The 19112-nt window shown below is 39.8% G+C and overlaps 1 protein-coding gene across 4 annotated transcripts in view; it reads left to right on the forward strand.

The window, feature by feature from the left end:
* The window catches only part of LOC121283200 (activating molecule in BECN1-regulated autophagy protein 1-like), a 508780-nt gene that overhangs the window by 253183 nt on the left and 236485 nt on the right, over positions 1-19112 (forward strand). For all 4 annotated transcript variants that reach the window (XM_041197450.1, XM_041197453.1, XM_041197452.1 and 1 more), the window contains one exon: positions 350-450. In XM_041197450.1, the coding sequence (XP_041053384.1) occupies positions 350-450 (101 nt within the window). The remainder of the gene's footprint in view (positions 1-349; positions 451-19112) is intronic.

The raw sequence follows: 19112 nt of genomic DNA on the forward strand, positions 1-19112 counted from the left end.
TACAAGGGGACTCATAAGCTGTCAGCAAAATGAACCCCACAGCTGCTCTTGCATGAGATGTGCTGCTTTATGCAGCCTCTGCATGACATTGCATTTCATCTTCCCATTCTGAAATGTGATGGGAGACCTGAAGTATATTTTCAAAATTTGGCTTTCTAAGCCTTTCCCCTGTCCCATCCAGACTGGAAGCGGGTGATGTAAAAGACGTAAAGTCTGTCAAATAATTAATTGCATTGTAAAATTCAGTCATTGTATGTAACGAATTGCTGCTCATGGTGAAAAGAATTGATGATTTTTGTAAAAATGTTATGGCACTTTTGTATTTGAGTGAATATTTTACTTTCTGCAGGCGATTTCTGCTGCCCGAATACCTTCCTTACGCAGGCATCTTCCACGAACGAGGACAGCCTGGATTAGCCACTCATTCCTCTGTTAATAGAGCCTTGGCAGGTAAACATTATTTGTGTCTGCTGGGACCTCATTAACAAACAGGTCAAGAGATGTTTCCTCACATTCCAGAGAAAGAAATGTCACCTTACATTGTATAATAATTGGGGGTGGCCAGTAACCCAATAGTTTTGGCCTGTAAGGAATGTATTCTCATTATGCAACATGTCTAATAGGTCAGCATCTCCTATTTTTGGCAGATCTAGTCTAGTTCTGTCTGTTCCATTTTAAAATTTTTTTCCCTACTCCTCAACTCTCTTCAAGAAGTATTTACTTTTTCCCCAAAGTCGGTTGTTTTCAGGCCACTCTAGTTGCTGCTCATGACTCAATGAGCAACAGACAAGCAATTGTGTTTTTGGTTTATTCACCCTCCAGTTTACACTTGCTTTGCTTTTATCATTTATTTCATATCATTCAACTAGGAGAGTGAGTCATTATTCAAGATGTCCCAAGCAATTGACTGCATCCTACTTTGTATTAATGCAGCAATGAACCTAGCGAACTTTTTAATGCAGCATATGTTCTTTTTGTGAGTATTATTGAAGCTGCAATAGTGCTTATCCTCTAGTCACATGATGACTATTTCTGCTCAGCCATCTGTCCATTAGTAAACTCAAGTTATTGTCAGTTTTGCAAGTGAGATTTCTGAGATACAGTTTGTCATTTCTGGAGAAAGTATGTTAGTGAGCCTTCTGAATGCCATTGTTGGTCACTGAGCCCTCTGTAACAATGTCTATTGTAAAGAACATTTTTTTTATTTTTCTTGGACTGTGACTTTTAAGATTGGACTGTGGCTTTAAAAGCCTACATTGGCCGCAATTTAAGCAGGAAGAGAAAATCTACAATGTTGTTACTTCCTGGAACAGCGTGTGCCAGGTTGGACGATGGCGCTGGAAAGGTCATGGTTTAAGAGAGAACTGCCTAGCAACAGTGTTTGATTGGCAGGTGACCAGGGCTTTATGACAGCAGTAGCCAGCAGAAGGATCCTAACCTGCCAAGAGGAAAGACCTAGGAACCTCCCCCTCTCCTGTGTTTTTGGTAAAACTCCAATAATCCTGCCATAGTAATTAGCTGGCTATCCCTCACATCTCTGTATCCTGTTTTTTGAGAAAAGGAGAGAAATCACTGGTAGAGACATTAAAAGCAGGTTTTCAACTAGTAAACTGCAGGCTGGAAGTGCTGAAAGATCACCTTGAGTGTCAGCAGCACAAGTCTGCAGGGAACTTGGGAAGACTTCAAGCAAAATCAACTCATCTAACCCTGTACTCCGGATTGGTGCTATCAAACTGTTTTTACCTCACCCTTAAAATCATTGTTCTGTGTGTCTTATGTGTGTGTATTTGTGTATAAGGGTTAAAAATTGGTAAAGTTAAATGAGTTAGCAGTTCATATTTCTTTTGTCATTGGTTAAAAACAATTTGTTTAATAAACAGTTATTTACTTGTTAAGTTTACAAACCTGGTGCTCGTATTCTGTTAATCTAAATTAAATTACACAGGTAAAATTGGGGCAATTTGGTGGCCAAATTGAACTTTCTCTCATTTGTCATGGCTTGGGGAACAGTGGGGCTTGACATTACACCACATTATCCCCAATGAGTCGTGACAAAGTTCAGGGACTCGTCCAGGATATTTTGGAACAAAAGACAACGACAATTTGGGTGTAGATTTAGTCAGTAATAAAAGTTAAAAGGAAACACCAGGTTTGTACTATCAAAAGTAAGATGGCACTGGAAACTGCTAAAACCTTCCTGCAAGTGGAAGACATATCCTTGACAATTTTACAAGGGATCCCAAAAGCCAGGTTAATCGAATTGGTAAGTAAATTAAAATTAGGATTACCTGCCAAAGCTAGGAAGGCAGAGATAATCAAGGAGATAGCACAGCATGTAAAACTGGAAGGAATACCTGAGAGACTGAGTTCTCCAAGGGGTGATCCATTGGAATGGGCTAAAACTCAATTGCAATTTTTAACAATTGGAATGCAAGACAGCAAAAAGAGACAGAGCATTCCAAAGGGAACAGGTGTAATTCCAGGCAAGAGAGAAGGATAAAGAAAGGGAATACCAGCTTAAAATGCTGGCAGTTAAACAAGACACATCAGTAGGTGAGGCAGCACTTATATCCAGATCAGAATGCAGTGAGGAGATGTTTAAGTTTGGACAGGCTCTTCGAAAATTTGAGGAAAGGGATGTTGAAGCATTCTTTATTTCATCTGAGAAAATAGCTAAACACATGAACTGGCCAAAGGAAAACCGGACATTGCCCATGCAAAGCAGAGTAGAGCACAGGGAATTTATGCTTCACTGTCAGAGGAGGTTTCTAGGAATTATGATGTTGTAAAACAGGCCATTTTGAATGCATATGAATTGGTCCCTGAAGCATACAGGCAAAAGTTTCAAAATTTAAGGAACCAGTCTTGGCAAACTTACATTGAATTTGAAAGGCTTAAACAAATTAGTTTTGACAGTTGGATACGAACATTAGGAGTTGAAACCATCTATGAAGTTCTCAGAGAGATCATTCTCTTGGAAGAGTTTTTAAAACGCGCTACTTTCTGTAATAAGAACCCATGTGAAAGATTAGAGGGTTGCAACTTCCAAATATGCAGCAATGATGGCTGACAATTATGAGCTGGCCCATATAATCAAACCTTTCTTCCATCATCTCCATAAATTTGAAAAGGATAGAAAGTGGGAGAGTGAAAGGAAGGCAGGTAGCCAGGGTAAAGAATGGAAAACTGGGAATACTTTGAGATCTCTTCCCCAGACCAGGAAAGAAGGCACTGAGGGGGAGGTGAAACTTGAAGGCCAAAGCGTTACCACTGTAATAAAGTGGGGCACGTTTGTTTAGAATGCTGCAAGTCGCAAGGAAAGCCAATGGGACTTACTGGGGTTCGTAAGAGAGAGTCCAAAAAGGGAACTCAAAAAGAAAATGCCCCAGATCAAATTGTAACTTTAACGACAAATAAGGGTCTGGAAGTAAATACTGTTGTGAATGCAGGTGAAGTAAATAAGGTAGATGAGAGATATAAAGGGTTTTTGTCTAAAGGGAAGATAACCCCTTTTTCATCACATGATGCAGCTGAACCCATAATTATATTAAGGGACACAGGAACTACTCAAACTCTTTTGCTGGAGAAGGACCTAGTTTCCCCTCCAGAGAGTTCAATACATTAGTAAAAGGGATAAGTGCAGAGTATACCTCGGTTCCATTATACAAAGTGCAATTGGAATGTGCTTTGTTGTCTTGATCGGTGCTTGTAGGAGTAGTTAAGAAATTACCTGTGGACGGAGTGGATCTAATCCTGGGGAATGATTTGGCAGGAGTGAAGGTTATAGCTTCGCCCATAATCAGAAAGCCTGAAAGAGGCTTAAGAGATGGAACAGTTACAAGAACAGGTTCTTGGTATTGTTCCATCATGTGTGGTGACCAGAGCAATGGCTTAAGATAGTCCATCGCCAGAGGTCAATGTAATACCACGAGCATACGTTAGAGTAGTCAAAACTTTCTTTAAGGATGAGGATAATTCAAAGGAAGTGTTTGGCATGTCTTCCTTAATTGAGGTTTGGGAAGCAGATCCAGAGTTAAACAAGTTAGCACAGTCAGCTCATGCTGAGGCTGAAGTCTTCACCCACAAAATAAACAGAAGATCAAAAATTAAGTAATCAGCAAATTACTTCACCTCATGAGCAATATGGAAGGAAAATAAAAGCACTTGAAACAAAAGTGGAAAAAGTTAAAACAACAGGAACTGAAATGCAGGATAAATTCAAGATGAAACTTTCTGAACAGGAGATTAAATTAAAAGCAGAACTGGAAAAGTTGCAGAGGGAACTTGTTCAAAAGGAACAAATGTTCAATGAGAAGCTGGTGGAAATGGCACATGCAGGCCCTACAAGAATTAATGAAACAGCGACCCCGCTTGGAATCTAATCACAAGCAACAAGAATTGAGAGAGCTAAAACAGAACCTCGAATAATGAAAAGGAAGAGATACTCATGAAAGTAACAGAACTTACAGAGGAGGTTGCTTTACAAGCAAGTAAAATACAGCAACTTCAAAGGGAATTAGAGGAAGCATCGGTTCAGATTGTTACAGAACCACAGAATCTCACAGTGCAGAAAGAGGCCCTTCGGCCCATCAAGTCATCATCGACACCTGAGAAACACCTGACCTACCTACCTAATCCCATTTACCAGCACTTGGCCCATAGCCTTGAATGTTATGACGTGCCAAGTGCTCATCCAGGTACTTTTTAAAAGGATGCGAGGCAACCCGCCTCCACCACCCTCCCAGTCAGCGCATTCCAGACCATCACCACCCTCTGGGTAAAAAATTATTCCTCACATTCCCCCTAAACCTCCTGCCCCTCACCTTGAACTTGTGTCCCCTTGTGACTGACCCTCCAACTAAGGGGAACAGCTGCCCCCTATCCACCCTGTCCATGCCCCTCATAATCTTGTACACCTCAATCAGGTCGCCCTTCAGTCTTCTCTGCTCCAACGAAAACAACCCAATTCTATCCAACCTCTCTTCATAACTTAAATGTTTCATCCCAGGCAACATCCTGGTGAATCTTCTCTGCATCCCCTCCGGTGCAATCACATCCTTCCTATAATGTGACGACCAGAACTGCACACAGTACTCCAGCTCTGACCTCACCAAGGTTCTATACAACTCCAACATGGCCTTCCTACTTTTGTAATCCATGCCTCGATTGATAAAAGCGAGTGTCCCATATGCCTTTTTCACCACCCCACTAACATGCCCCTCCACCTTCAGTGATCTATGGACACACACGCCAAGGTCCCTTTGTTCCTCAGTACCCCCTAGTGTCATGCCATACATTAAATACTTCCTTGTCAAGTTACTCCTTCCAAAGTGCATCACTTCACACTTTTCAGGGTTAAATTCCATCTGCCACTTATCTGTCCATTTGACCATCCCATCTATATCTTCCTGTAACTCTTTCAAGTACAAGCACGTTTCCATGTGTTCCTATTCAGATGAAGTTACATTGTTTCATAGTTTGCCATTGTGAGATTTGAACTCTTGATCTTGGGTTTACAAACCTAGTACCATAACCACTTGGCTATTTAGACCAAGCCTATATCTTCCTGTAGTCCAAGACACTCAACCTCACTGTTAACCACTCGGCCAATCTTTGTGTCATCCACAAACTTACTAATTCTACCCCCCACATAGTCATCTATATCGTTTATATAAATGATGAATAATAGGGGACCCAGCACAGGTCCCTGTGGTACGACACTGGCTTCCAGTCACTAAATAAAGCAGCCTCTGTCTCCTACAACAAAGCCAATTTTGAATCCACCTTACCCTGTATCCCATGTGCATTTGCTTTCTTTATAAGTCTCCCATGTGAGACCTCGTTAAAGGCTTTGCTGAAATCCATATAAACTACATCAGCTGCACTACCCTCACCTACACACCTGGTCACCTCCTCAAAAAATTCAATCAAATTTGTTAGGCATGACCTCCTTCTGATACCTTGATAGAAAACGAAACAGCCCTTAAAGCTAAATTGCAGACCTTTGAAGAGACTAACAGTCAAACCTTGCTGGAAAGAACAGAATTAGAAAACTGTCTAGGTGAACTGAAAGAATTGGATGTGCAGAGCCAGGGTAAGATTCATGACCTTAGCAGTTTATTGAAGGAAACTGAGGAGTATGAAAAACAGCTTCAAGGAAAGTCTATTGATTTCGCTTGCATTCTGAAGTTCAAGAGCCAAGGAGAGCAATTAATTATTTTAATGAAGCAAATGCAAAAATAAAGCTACAAAGCAATGAATTTAAGGTGTACAGATAAAATGAACGTCATTCATGAGCATATTAAAGGCTACCAAAGTCAAATTAAGAAGGTACAAAAGGCAGCTGTGAAAAGGATCAATAGAGTTGGTGAAATAGAAATTGAACTTGAAGAGGTGGTAAATTGAAATGTCTTACTGAACGATTCAGTGCAGCATATAACACTATAACTGAAAAACGAGCAAAAAAACTTTACAATTCATTCTGAGCTACAAAATGTTACTGCGCAACAAAGCACACTCCAGCAAGAAAGGAAACATCACCGTCAAGTATTAGATGAGAAGGAGACGTGCATCGAACAGTATAGAAAAGAATTGTCAGAAAGTGCATATGCGCATTAATCCATCACAGACCAGCTAAAGAGAAAAGAATTACTGATCCTGAGCTTGGAGGAACAAATAAGTGACCTGAAGTTGCAGCTTGAGCACAATGCGTGCCTTTCAGAAAAGGAAGTTTTTATTTCATTGCTTGACAAACAATACCAAGTGGAACAACAAAAGCTGCTGGACCAAATAGATCAGTTATCTGCAAGTATTGAAACTTTTCTAAAGAGAAAGTTTCAGCCCTTGAACAGGCCAGGATAAAAACAAGTTAACAAAATGGAAGAAAAATATGGAATCAAAATTAGTGCAGCATGACAACAAAATGAAAGAGCTTGATTCAAAATTTAAGACTTCTGGTAATGAGAATAACAAGGATGACCAATTATCAAAATTGACAGCAGAGGCAGGGAACAAAAACACAAAGAAAACTGGATTAAATCCAGTAGTAATGATGCGGTACAGGACAAGATTGAAGATCAAGAACAAAAAGAGCAAAATCCAAAAGCAAGGAAAGGGATAGAAATAGGAGCAAAGATGGTCAAGGGAAAAGAGATCAAGACCGAAAAAAGGGACGATAACAAAGAAACACTAATCTACACTGACCATAATCTGCTGGTATTTATCAAAAAGTTAAAAACTCCAAATGAGAGACTGCTTATATGGAGTTTATTGTTTCAACCATTTAATGTAAAGATTGTTCACGTTGCTGGGAAAGATAATGTCATTTCGGATGCATTGTCCCAGGTGTAAATTACTGAAATCAGTTACTACTTAAAAATTGTATAAGGGGAAAGGATGAATGAAAGCTTGCACATATCGTGTTTGTTATCCATATGTCACAGCTTGTGATGAAACGCAATTTTTAAAAAATGGTGTTTCATCTTTTTAAGGGTGGAGGCGTGTAAAGAACATTTTTTAGTTTTTCTTGGGACTGTGACTTTAAGATTGGACTATGGCTTTAGAAACCTACACTGGCCGCAATTTAAAAAAAACATGCTCCCTGAAGCAGGAAGAGAAAATCTACAATGTTGCTACTTCCTGGAACAGCGTTGGATGATGGTGCCGGAAAGGTCGTGGTTTAAGAGAGAACTGCCTAGCAATGGCGTTTGATTGGCTGCTGACTAGGTGACCAAGGTTTTGTGATAGTAGTAGCCAGCAGAAGGTAACCTGCCAAGAGGAAAGACCTAAAAACCTCCCTCTCCTGTGTTTTTGGTAAAACTCCAATAATCCTGCCATAGTAATTAGCTGGCTATCCCTCAGATCTCTGTATCTTTTTGAGAAACCCCTGTCAAGAGAAAAGGGGAGAAATCACTGGTAGAGACATTAAAAGCCGGTTTTCAACTAGTAAACCACAGACTGGAAGTGCTGAAAGATCACCTCGTGTCAGCAGTACAAGTCTGCAAGGAACTAGGAAAACTTCAAGCAAAACCAACTCATTTAACCCTGTACTCCGGATTGGTGCTATCAAACTGTTTTTATCTCACCCTTAAAACCCTTTTTCTGTGTATCTTATGTGTGTGTGTTTATGTATAGGGTTAAATATTGGTAGAGTAAGTTATAGAGTTAAGAGTTAGCAGTTCATATTTCTTTTGTCAATGGTTAAAAACAATTTGTTTAATAAACAATTATTTACTTGTTAAGTTTACAAACCTGGTGCTTGTATCCTATTAGTCTGAATTAAATTACACAGGTAAAATTGGGGCAATTTGGTGGTCTGATTAACTTTCTTACATTTGTCATGGCTCGGGGAGAAGTGGGGCTTGACATTACAGTGCGCTATCCCCAGTGGGTCATGACACTATGAGTAGTTTAATATCGGTTCAAACAGATTCACCGATCAACTTGGGCCAGGATCTTAAAGTCGGCAGGCGGGGGATGGGGCCCACTTGCTGACGTGTAAAATGACACAGGATGATGTCGGGCCGAACTCCCAACATCACCCCGCATCATTTCAATTTTCAGGTCAGTGGGGTTGCAGCCGAATCAGCTGTGCGCCTGCTGACCTGTCAATGGTCTATTGAGGCCATTTAAAAAGTAATTGACATACTTAATGGACCCTGGCAGGCTTCAGAGAAAGCATGAAACCTCATCCATGAGCAGGATGAGATTTCATGAGGGTTTTGAAAATTTTAATAAATGTATGCTTTAAAGAGATGGACATGTCCCAACTCATGTGACACTGTCACATGAGGGGACATGTCAGGGAAATTTTATTTTTGCCCCTTCACCATTTTTAAATTTGGCGCTGATCTCCCAGAGGCAGCACTTAGCCTCAGGGAGATGAGTGCGCTCTTATGTGTGAAAGAGCGCACTCTTGGCTGAGGGAATCCCCCCCACCCCCCCCCCCCCCACCTGCACAGGTTGCACATAGCGTTTCCTGGCGGACATCAAGCTGGGCAGGCCTTAATTGGCGGGCCCCTAATCTCCCCTCCCCACCTCCCCCCTCCAGCTGAGATTCAAGATTTAACAAAGGTACATATTTGTAACAATAAAAGAAGTGTGAATATTTTTATGTGCTTTTATAAAGGTGAGTTTGATGCTTTCTGTCAGTAACTCTAGTGATTTGCTTGTTGCTGTTGAAAAACCCATATTTTAAATAAAAATGTGTAATTTCTGTAGGAATGTTCAAACCCCAACACTTTGTATAATTATTGGGGTCAGTAACAAACATATTTTTGGAATTAACTCTGCTCAGACCATCCATTTTTTATTGCAAAAACACCACAAAAATCAAATAGTTTACTTTTCACAAAGGGGATATTGTAAAGTTTCTGGAGTAGTCATAAACTGGGAGAAATAGCATCGCTGCATACACAAATATATAATCAGATCACCCCTATATGATGTACGAACATACAAACTAGGAGCAGGATTAGGCAATTCTTCCTAACAAGCCTGCTCCCCCATTCAATAAGATTGTGGCTGATCTGAATGTAACCTCAGCCCCATATTCCTGCTGATAACCTTATACCTCCTTGTTAATCAAGAATCTATCTAGCTCTGCCTTAAAAATATTCAAAGACTCTGCTTCAACCGCCTTTTGAGAAAGAGAGTTCCAAAGACACTCTACCCTCTGAGAGAAAAGTTTCTCCTCGTCTTGTCTTAAATGAGCGACCCCCTATTTTAAACAGTGACTCCTAGTTCCAGATTCTCCCATTAGAGGAACCATCCTCTCCACATCCACCCTGTCAAGACTCCTCAAGATCTTAAGGTTTCAATTAAGTCATCTCTTACTGTTCTAAATTCCAGTGGATACAAGCCTAGTTTGTACAACCTTTCCTCATAAGGCAACCTGCCCAATCCTGGTAGTAGTCTAGTGAACCTCCTCTGAACTGCTTTTTAATGCATTTACATCTTTCTTTAAATAAGGAGACCAGTACTGTACACAGTACCCAGATGTGGTCTCCCCAATGCCCTGTCCAACTGAAGCATAATCTCCTGACTTTTGTAATCAATTCCCTTCAAATTAAATGATTACTTTCTATTAGCTTTCCTAATTACCTGCTGTACCTGCATACTAACCTTTTGTGATTCATCCAGTAGGATACCCACATCCCTCTGAATCTCAGACCTCTGCAATCTCTCACCATTTAGGTAATAAGCTTCCTTTTTATTTGTCCTGCCAAAATGAACAATTTCAAATTTGCCCTCATTTTGCTCCATTTGCCAGATCTTTGCTCACTCACTTAACCTATCTATGTCACTTTGTAGCCTCCCTACACCCTCTTCACAATTTACTTTCCTACCAACCTTTGTGTCATCAGCAAATTTAGTCACCATTCCTTCAGTCCCTTCAACCAAGTCATCTATATAAATTGTAAAAAGTTGAGGCCCCAGCTCTGATCCCTGTGGCACACCATTCATCACATCCTGCCAACCAGAAAAAGAACCATTTATACCAACTCTGCTTTCTGTTAGCCAGCCAATCTTCAATCCATGCTAATGTGTTACCCGCTACACCATGAGCTTTTATTTTCCACAACCGTTGATGTGGCACCTTATCAAATGCCTTCTGGAAATCTAAGTACTGTACATCCACCAGTTCCCCTTTATCCACAGCACATGTGAATCCTTCAAAGAACTCCAAAAAATTGGTTAAACGTCATTTCCCTTTTACAAAGCCATATTGACTCTGCCTGATTGCCTTGAATTTTTCTAAGTGCCCTGCTATAACATATTTATTAATAACTTCTAACTTTTCGCTATGATAGATGTTAGGCTAACTGGCCTATAGCATCCTGCTTTCTGCCCCCTCCCTTTTTGAATAAAGGCATTATATTTGCATTTTCCAATCTAATGGAACCTTCCCCGAATCTAGGGAATTTTGGAAAATTTAAAATCAGTACATCAACTACCTCACTAGCCACTTCTTTCAAGACCTTTGGAGGAAGTCCACCTGGACCTGCAGATTTGTAAGCCCGCAGCCCCAACAGTTTGCTCATTACCACTTCTCTGGTGATTGTAATTTTCCCGAGCTCCTCCCTCCCTTCCATTTCCTGATTAACGTCTATTTCTGGGATGTTACTTATACCCTCTATAGTGAAGACTGAAGCAAAATACCTTTTTAATTCATCCTGTATCTCCCGACTTTCCATTATCAATTCCCCAGACACATAGGACCAACGCTTACCTCATTAACTTCTTATTTAAACATCTATAGTAATTCCTACTATTCATCTTCCTATTACTAGCTTTTTCTCATACTCTAATTTTCTCCTCCTTATTAATCTTTTTGTCAGTCTTTGCTATTCGTCATATTCTTTCCAATTTTCTGACCTGCCACCCGTCTTCGCATAATTATATGCTTTTTCTTTCAGTTTGATACTGTCTTTAACTTTTTTAGTTAACCAAGGATGGTGGGCCCTCCCCTTGGAATTTTTCTTTCTCATTGAAATGTATATATTGCATATTCTTAAATATCCCTTTAAATGTCTGCCACTGAACTTCTATTGACATATCCCTTAACCTCATTTGCCAGTTCACTTTAGCTAGCTCTGCTTTCATGCCCTCATAATTGTGTTATTTAAGTTTAAAATATTAGTCTTAGATACACTCGTTTCTCTCTCAAAATGAATGAAAAATTCGATCACATGATTACTGCTACCTGGGGGGGGGGCCTTCACCAGGAGATTAGCAATTAATCCTATCTTGTTGCTCAATACCAGGCCTAGTATAGCCTGCTCTCTGGTTGGCTCCAGAATGTGCTGTTCTAAGAAACTATTCTGAAAACATTTGATAAACTCCTTATCTTTGCTACCTTTGCCCATCTGATTTTTCCAGTCTATATGTAGATTAAAATCCTCCATGATTATTACTGTACCTTTCTGACAAGCTCCCATTATCTCTTCTCCTGTACTCTGTCCTATTGTGTAGTTACAATTAGGGGCCTGTACACCACTCCCACAAGTGACTTCTTGCCTTTATCATTTTTCATAGCCCAAACAGCTTCTACGTCCTGGCTTCCTGAGCTTGGTTATCCCTCTCTATTGTGCTAATACTATTATTAACAGAGCCACCCTCCACCTTTTCTTATCTTCCTGTCCTTCCTAACTGTCACATACTCTTCCAATATTCAGTTCCCAATCTATGTCATCCTGTCGCCATGTCTCATAATGGCTATCAGATCATACATGTTTATTTCTATTTGCACTATCAGCTCATCTGTTTTGTTTTGAATGCTACATGTGTTTAGATACAGAGCCTTTAGTTTTGTCCTTTTATTATTTTTGTAGCATCTAGCCTTACCTGCTGATTTACTCTTGAAAATGTACTCTCCGTCCCTTCCTGTCACAGCCTGTTTATTATTTCCCATATTAATACTTGTCTCTCTTGCCTAGTCTCTACTCTTTGGTTTACCACATCTTCCCAAATTTGATCCCTTGCCCCCAATATTCAGTTTAAAACCCTTTCTACTTCCCTAGTTATGTGGCTCGCGAAGACACCAGCCCCAGCATGGTTCAGGTGTAGACCGCCCTGACGGTCCAGATCCCACTCTCCCAAAACTGGTGCCAGTGCCCCACAAACCAGAACTCACTTCTCCCACACCAGTCTTTGAGCCACATATCCATTTCTCTAATCTTATTTGTCCTATGCCAATTTGCACATGGCTCAGGTAATAATCCAGAAATTATTATTTTTGAGGTTCTGCTTAATTTGGTGCCCAGCTCCTCATACTGACTCACTATGGAGAACCTTCTTTCTCACCCTGCCTAAAACGTTGGTACCTACATGGAGCACTGGCTCCTCCCCCTCCCACTGCAAGCTACTCTCCAGCCCTGAGCAGATGTCCCAAACCCTGGCACAAGGCAGGCAACAACGCTGTCTGGGGTCTTGCTCTTCGCTACAGCGAACAGTGTCAATCCCCCCTTATTATACTGTTCCCTACTACCATTGCATTACTTTTTGCTCCCCCGATTTGAATGGTTTCTCGTACCATGGTGCCATGGTCAGTTTGTTCAACCAACCTGCAGTTTGCTCTTATCCAAACAAGCTGAGAGAACCTCAAGCCTTTTGAACAATTTGAACAATTGCAGAGGCTCACACTCCTCTGTGTCCCCTTACCTGCCTCACTCGCAGCCACACCCTCCTGTCCTTCACCACTGACCAAATCAGCAGACCCTATCCTAAGTGGTGTGACTGCCTCCTGGTGTGAAGCATCCTGGTAACTTTCTCCCTGCCTGATGTGTCGCAAAGCCTGCAGCTCAATGACCCTGAGCCAAAGTTCCTCAAGCCGCAAACACGTCCTGCAGACACGTTTGTCCTGAATCATAATGTTATCCAGGAGCCCCCACATGCTGCACCCTTGACGTATCACCTTGCCCTGCCATCCTTAATGTGTTTTATATAATTACTTAATTATATTAATCATTTATTTATTGCTCTCTCATATACTTTATTAACTTTACCACCAAATTATGCACTATTTTAAACCTTAGGGATAGAATAGAACTCGCCAACTTACCGGACACTCACCAAATAGCTAGCTCCTTTCCCTGTAGCAGAGCAAGAACCAATTTCTATGGTGTTAGAAAGATAGAAAGAAGAAACAAACTCCTTCTCTCCCGTCACCAAATTCCCCTCTCACCAAAGTCCCAAGTCTTCATTCAGAGCAGGTGATGGGAGTGCAGCCAATTAACTATCGTCTGCTTTAATGGTATTATAAAAAGAGCTATTCTGTAGACATGTACATTGGCTATTCTTTTAATGAGCTACTTCTCGGGAGGGTCCAGAAAACAGCATCAGCATGTGGTGTCATGGGTTTTTGGTAAAAATTAATTTCAAAGCTCACTTAATGCCTAAGAGATTACTCGTTCTTATGTTATAAATGCCAGGGTGGCAGCTCAAATGTCCAGATATCTATGAAAAATTCTTTCTGTTGTACTCTTTAGGATTCAAAGTTTCCTTTTTAATGCAAACTAATATAACAATAACACCTTTATTCTTTATCAATTTTTAAAACAGTCTTTCATCTTCACTGAAATGAAAAGACAGCAGCTCTTTTGTGGATGCCTGGCATGCTAGTTTGCAAAATAAGACTGTGCCATGGATGCCATTTAACTGCTAAGATAATGGCAGCACACACAGTTGTAATTAGTTTTTGTGTCTGTCCATGATTTTATTATGGATGGCTATGTTTGATTGCTTTGGAAGTTTTGCATAAAATAAATTAATAATTGAGCACAATTAATGAACCTCATGCAGCGAGCAGTTGTCTTTTTCTAGATATGTTGCACATGAGTGTCAGTGTGTTCGTACAGCCTTATTGCCTTTCCAGTAGTTATTAAACTTTAAATGCATTTTTTGAAATTGATAATTTGGGAATAAAGTTTGTCAGTAAAATTGCCAGCTGTGTATTCAAAATATAAGTGGAACGTGATCTATCCTGATGCATTTTAATAAATTTCAAGTGTGCCATCTTACTGTTGAAAGGCATTAATAACCTTTGGCCATTATGACACTTCAAAAAACTTCATCATGTCTGTAACTTGTGGTAGCTCAGGAAAAAATTATGTTGGCTTAACTAGCCAAAGGTAGTAAGAACACAGTTCACCTCAGCACCAGTAGGCAGACTAGAATTAAGATCAGCCTGGGTTTTTGCTGCAGCTTGGGAGCCAATAATTACTGGTGGGGGTGACTTTGTGCAGATGTTGCTTGAGATTGAGTTTAAATGTCCTTACATGGTCAAATGGCCTGCTAATCTTCACTTGTGAAGAATGTCTATTTGGGCAAAGGATTAAAGGGTTGCGGGTTGGTGGGGAACCATTGCCAAGCGACAATGATGGGACTTCATATTTGTTAGGTTGGGAGCGTACTGGAAAACAACCACAATCATTGCAAAGAAACACAATTAATCTGTGTATATCAAGTAACAGAGTATGGATCAGTGTGATAAGTCCCATCACTGAATTCCTAACAATGTGTAAACTATTCTTGGATTAAGATACTGAATCCAAGACTATTTCAGCTTTGTGTCCTTTTTCGATACCAGTCCCTACTTAAAATAAATTATATAAATCATGTAACAGTGATGACTGTCATAAAAATGGCTCACATTCCATCATCGAAGAACAACTAAATTAAGAGCTATACCTTGAGTGCCCTACCATCCATTCTTAATTAGCACATTCGTTTAGATAATATCACCAACTTTAACTTTAACACCTATGTGTTCTATTGTACTATTGTCGTTGACATCTTTTGATGATCTGCTTCTATCACTGCTTGTTTGTCCCTACAACCACACCCCCCCTCCTCCACCTCTGTCTCTCTATCTCTCCGCCCCCCACACACACACCTTAAACCAGCTTATATTTCAACTCTTTCTTGGACTCGAACTCAAGTTCTGTTGAAGGGTCACGAGGACTCGAAACGTCAACTCTTTTCTTCTCCGCCGATGCTGCCAGACCTGCTGAGTTTTTCCAGGTAATTCTGTTTTTGTTTTGAACTAAATTAACTTTTTGTTCTGACATCACGAATGATTTATGAATTTTTCCTCATTCTGGGTGGTTGGTAGAATTAGTATATTTACCTTTACCGACTGACTTTTCTCAATTATATCACAATGGTATTCAGATTCTTCTCCGTGGGCATGCCACCTGCCTACACATATTGATTCTCTTCTAGAGTCCATCTATCCTAGCTTTAAAGGCTGTCAATTAATTTAAGGTAAACAGTGCCACCTTGCAGAAGTTATTTTTAAATTTGCAGCAAATAGAATTGCCGTGTATAAAGCAAGTAAGGGGAGGTAGCAGTGAAGAATGAAAATGTGGTGGCAGGGAGACAGAAATGTGATCATTTGGGACCTGGGAACCTCTGTTTGTAACAGCTGCTACACAACAACATTTTGAAAATATTACATAGACCAACATGAATAGCAAATTAAAATTGTATTTATTTTAGAGGAAGTGAAATTCATTAAAAAAATTGAGAAGTCTCCTTTCAACTAGACTGGTAGCTGTAGAGAATGAAGTCAGCCTGTTGTTCTCATTATTAAACAAGCAAATTCATTTTCTCATCTGGGAACATCTGTGCACGCAAGATGTTAACTGTATTAAGTATGACTGTTTCATGCACATGGTTGTAGTGTGAGGTTTTGAAGCTTTGATGATCAGAAAATCAAGTTTCATGTGTCCTAAGCATGAAAGGAAACTGATACAGTTTTCTTGCCATCAGTTAGCTTAATTTTCAGCAGTTTAACCAGTGCAGATTAACCAACTATTAGAAAAGCAGATCATCAGTGTATTGCCACCATAGGTATGCACATCTATACTTGGATGAAAAATATATTGATGAATAATCTGTTTCAAATCACAAATCAACTAATGTTTCTTCTTCATAAAGACCTTTGTTTTACCATTTGGTTGGGGGTGGGGGGAGCCCATTGAGTGTGATGGGACAGGGCAGGCTCAGTACTTACTGATAGCTGTCCAGGTTTGGTATCAATGATTCCTTTTACTCCACCAAATATGGGGCAAGGAGAAGGTTGCATTTTTGTTTTACACAATATTTACCTAGGGTTCAGTATTACTGACTATTCCTGTAAATTAATCTGTGGGTCGTTGCAATACATAGTTTGCTTTCAACTGCCTAATATCAATTCAACGTGATAGGCTCAGGGATTGAACAAGGATTTAATATATTTCAGCCAATGTGGCTTCATTAGCTTTGGCAAAGTAGGGGAAGAGAAAAACCTGTTGAGTGACTCATTGAACAGGAAACTGATAAATGGCAGTAAGGCCAAACATAACATTTACAACAATTACGCATTGTGCTAAAACTCCTCGAATATAAATAAAACAATGAAGTTGCTTTACTTTTTTTAAACACTAAACACTAAATAAATAGCAGTTTCTGAAGTTCAATTTTATATTATGAAACAGTAGTAAGTGACTGATCACAGAATCTCTGGCCATCTATTTGTGATAGCAGAATGACTGCTGAGTTGAAGGTATATAACCTTGGATTAATTGCCAAAGTCCTCCTATAATACTATATAGGAAAGGGATTTTAAAAAAAGCTTTTATACACAGTTACAACTACCTTAAATCATATGTCTTAAAAAGGATCTGCAGAATGGCTTTAATTGAATGGTTTGGTCAAAACAGTCTGTCCTATGAGATCTTTTTTCTCATTCAAAATCCTTGTTGACATCCAACTTTTTCAAAACAAGGCCTTTCCGAACTTCCTGTTGTACACTTCGGTTAGGTTGGAACGTTTTCTGAAGGTTAGCTGACCTTAAACCTGCGTATACCATATTCAGCACAAGTGCTATGTTCCTAGAAGTCGATGGCATTATTTATTGTGGACAAAATGCTTCATTTTTTTGTGATGGGGAAGCCATGTCATGTAACCAGGAACTACAGATTTTTGTTTCTTTTCAACACAACTGCAGGACCACTTCAGCTAGGGAACGTGTCCAAACAGATTCATTCCAACTGTCTGGCTTTCATATAGTAATGAGTGGGCTGAGTGAATAGAACCAGCATCCCCAGCAATTTACTCTCAATTAGTGCAGTTGCTGTTATATAAATGAATGTAGCTGTACTAAGAGGCAGGTAAGAGTCCTAACAGGTATTATGATAATCTACATAATTGATCATATTCTAAATTGTAAGCATCCACCTGTTGGCATATTCAGTAAAATGGTCCAGATGAAAGCAAAACATGATTTTTGTTTGAAAACCTTGTTGCAAATTATATGCTTTGAAGCTTCCAAGTGAGTGTGTTGGTGGTTGAGTAGGCAGATGGTGTCAGCAAATGAGTGGTAGATGTCTGTTTAAGTTCACTACAGGGGGAGTTTGTATTTGGAACACAATGATTGCAACTCAGTCCAGAACTTGTTATACTGTTGTTGTACCTGAAGCCCAACTGCTGTAATATGTGATTATGTAGATACAATCTTTTGCAAGGCTTAATAAGAGAGAAGCAATTAACTTCTTCCATTATTTCATAAAAGGAAAGTTTGTAGAATAAAATTTAGATATGATTACTTCCTTTAGCATATGAAATTCTGATAAATGACAAAAAGAATCAGCATTGTATTTGGATCAAGATTTCCACAAACATGCCATTTGTCAGAATTTTGTAGGGCCTGGTGTGCATGTCATTGTTTGCTAACAAAAAATCAGCATGGACAGTGTATATTGCCCCCTACTTCGTTCCTACCATCACGGAAGTGTGTCTAGTTGCTGTGTACTGTAGGGAAAAATTGATGTGCAAGCAGAACCTCCTGCCACTAAGTTTGCAGAAGCTAGACTTGGCTAAGAGCGGTGCTGAAGCAAGGAAGAGATCGGATAATAATGACATGGAGGGAGGAAAAGAAAGCAGTGAGCAGCAGAAGAGATGGGGGTGGAAATAAGTGTCAATGAAGTGTACACCAGCAGAAATTGGATTGGTGCCTGGTTTGGTGGGGAAAAGCAAGGAGCAGTTATTTGGGATGAGGGGAAGGAAGAAGATTATTAGCATGAACTGGGGAGGGAAGTTCTAGCCTGAACTGGTTGGAGGAATAAATAATGCTAGATTAAATTGAAAAGTAACAAGAAAAGTGCAGAGTGACTATGAACAGAGATAGTTGGAAGAAGGGATGGTGTCCATGTCAAAGTTCAGAGAGGATACAGTCCTTAGGCTAGTGGTGCGTTAGCAGAAAGGGAATGATTGACAGAAAAGAAGTGATTGAGAGAACTTTTGGTGAAGAGATGGCCTGGTTGCTATATTGAAAATCTAGATGTCATTCTCTTTTTCAAGGAATATACCAACAGCTTAAATTACAAAACTGATTCAAATATTTGTTTTCGCATGTCATTAGGTTGTAATCAGAGCTGTTGTTGAGTTGTGGTACTTTTGGGAATTTTATCAGCTTCTTTGAAAGCTGCAGTTCAGCTTTTGGTGGTTTTTGAGGTTTGCATGTATGTTTTTATACCAGAAGTAAACCTTTGCCCAATTGACCATTTGGAAATTTAACTGAAATAAAAGGGAAAACACTCAATTTAAAAAGCAGTTATAGTTTGAGAAAT

Source organism: Carcharodon carcharias, chromosome 10 (assembly GCF_017639515.1).
Source record: "Carcharodon carcharias isolate sCarCar2 chromosome 10, sCarCar2.pri, whole genome shotgun sequence".
NCBI lineage: Eukaryota > Metazoa > Chordata > Chondrichthyes > Lamniformes > Lamnidae > Carcharodon > Carcharodon carcharias.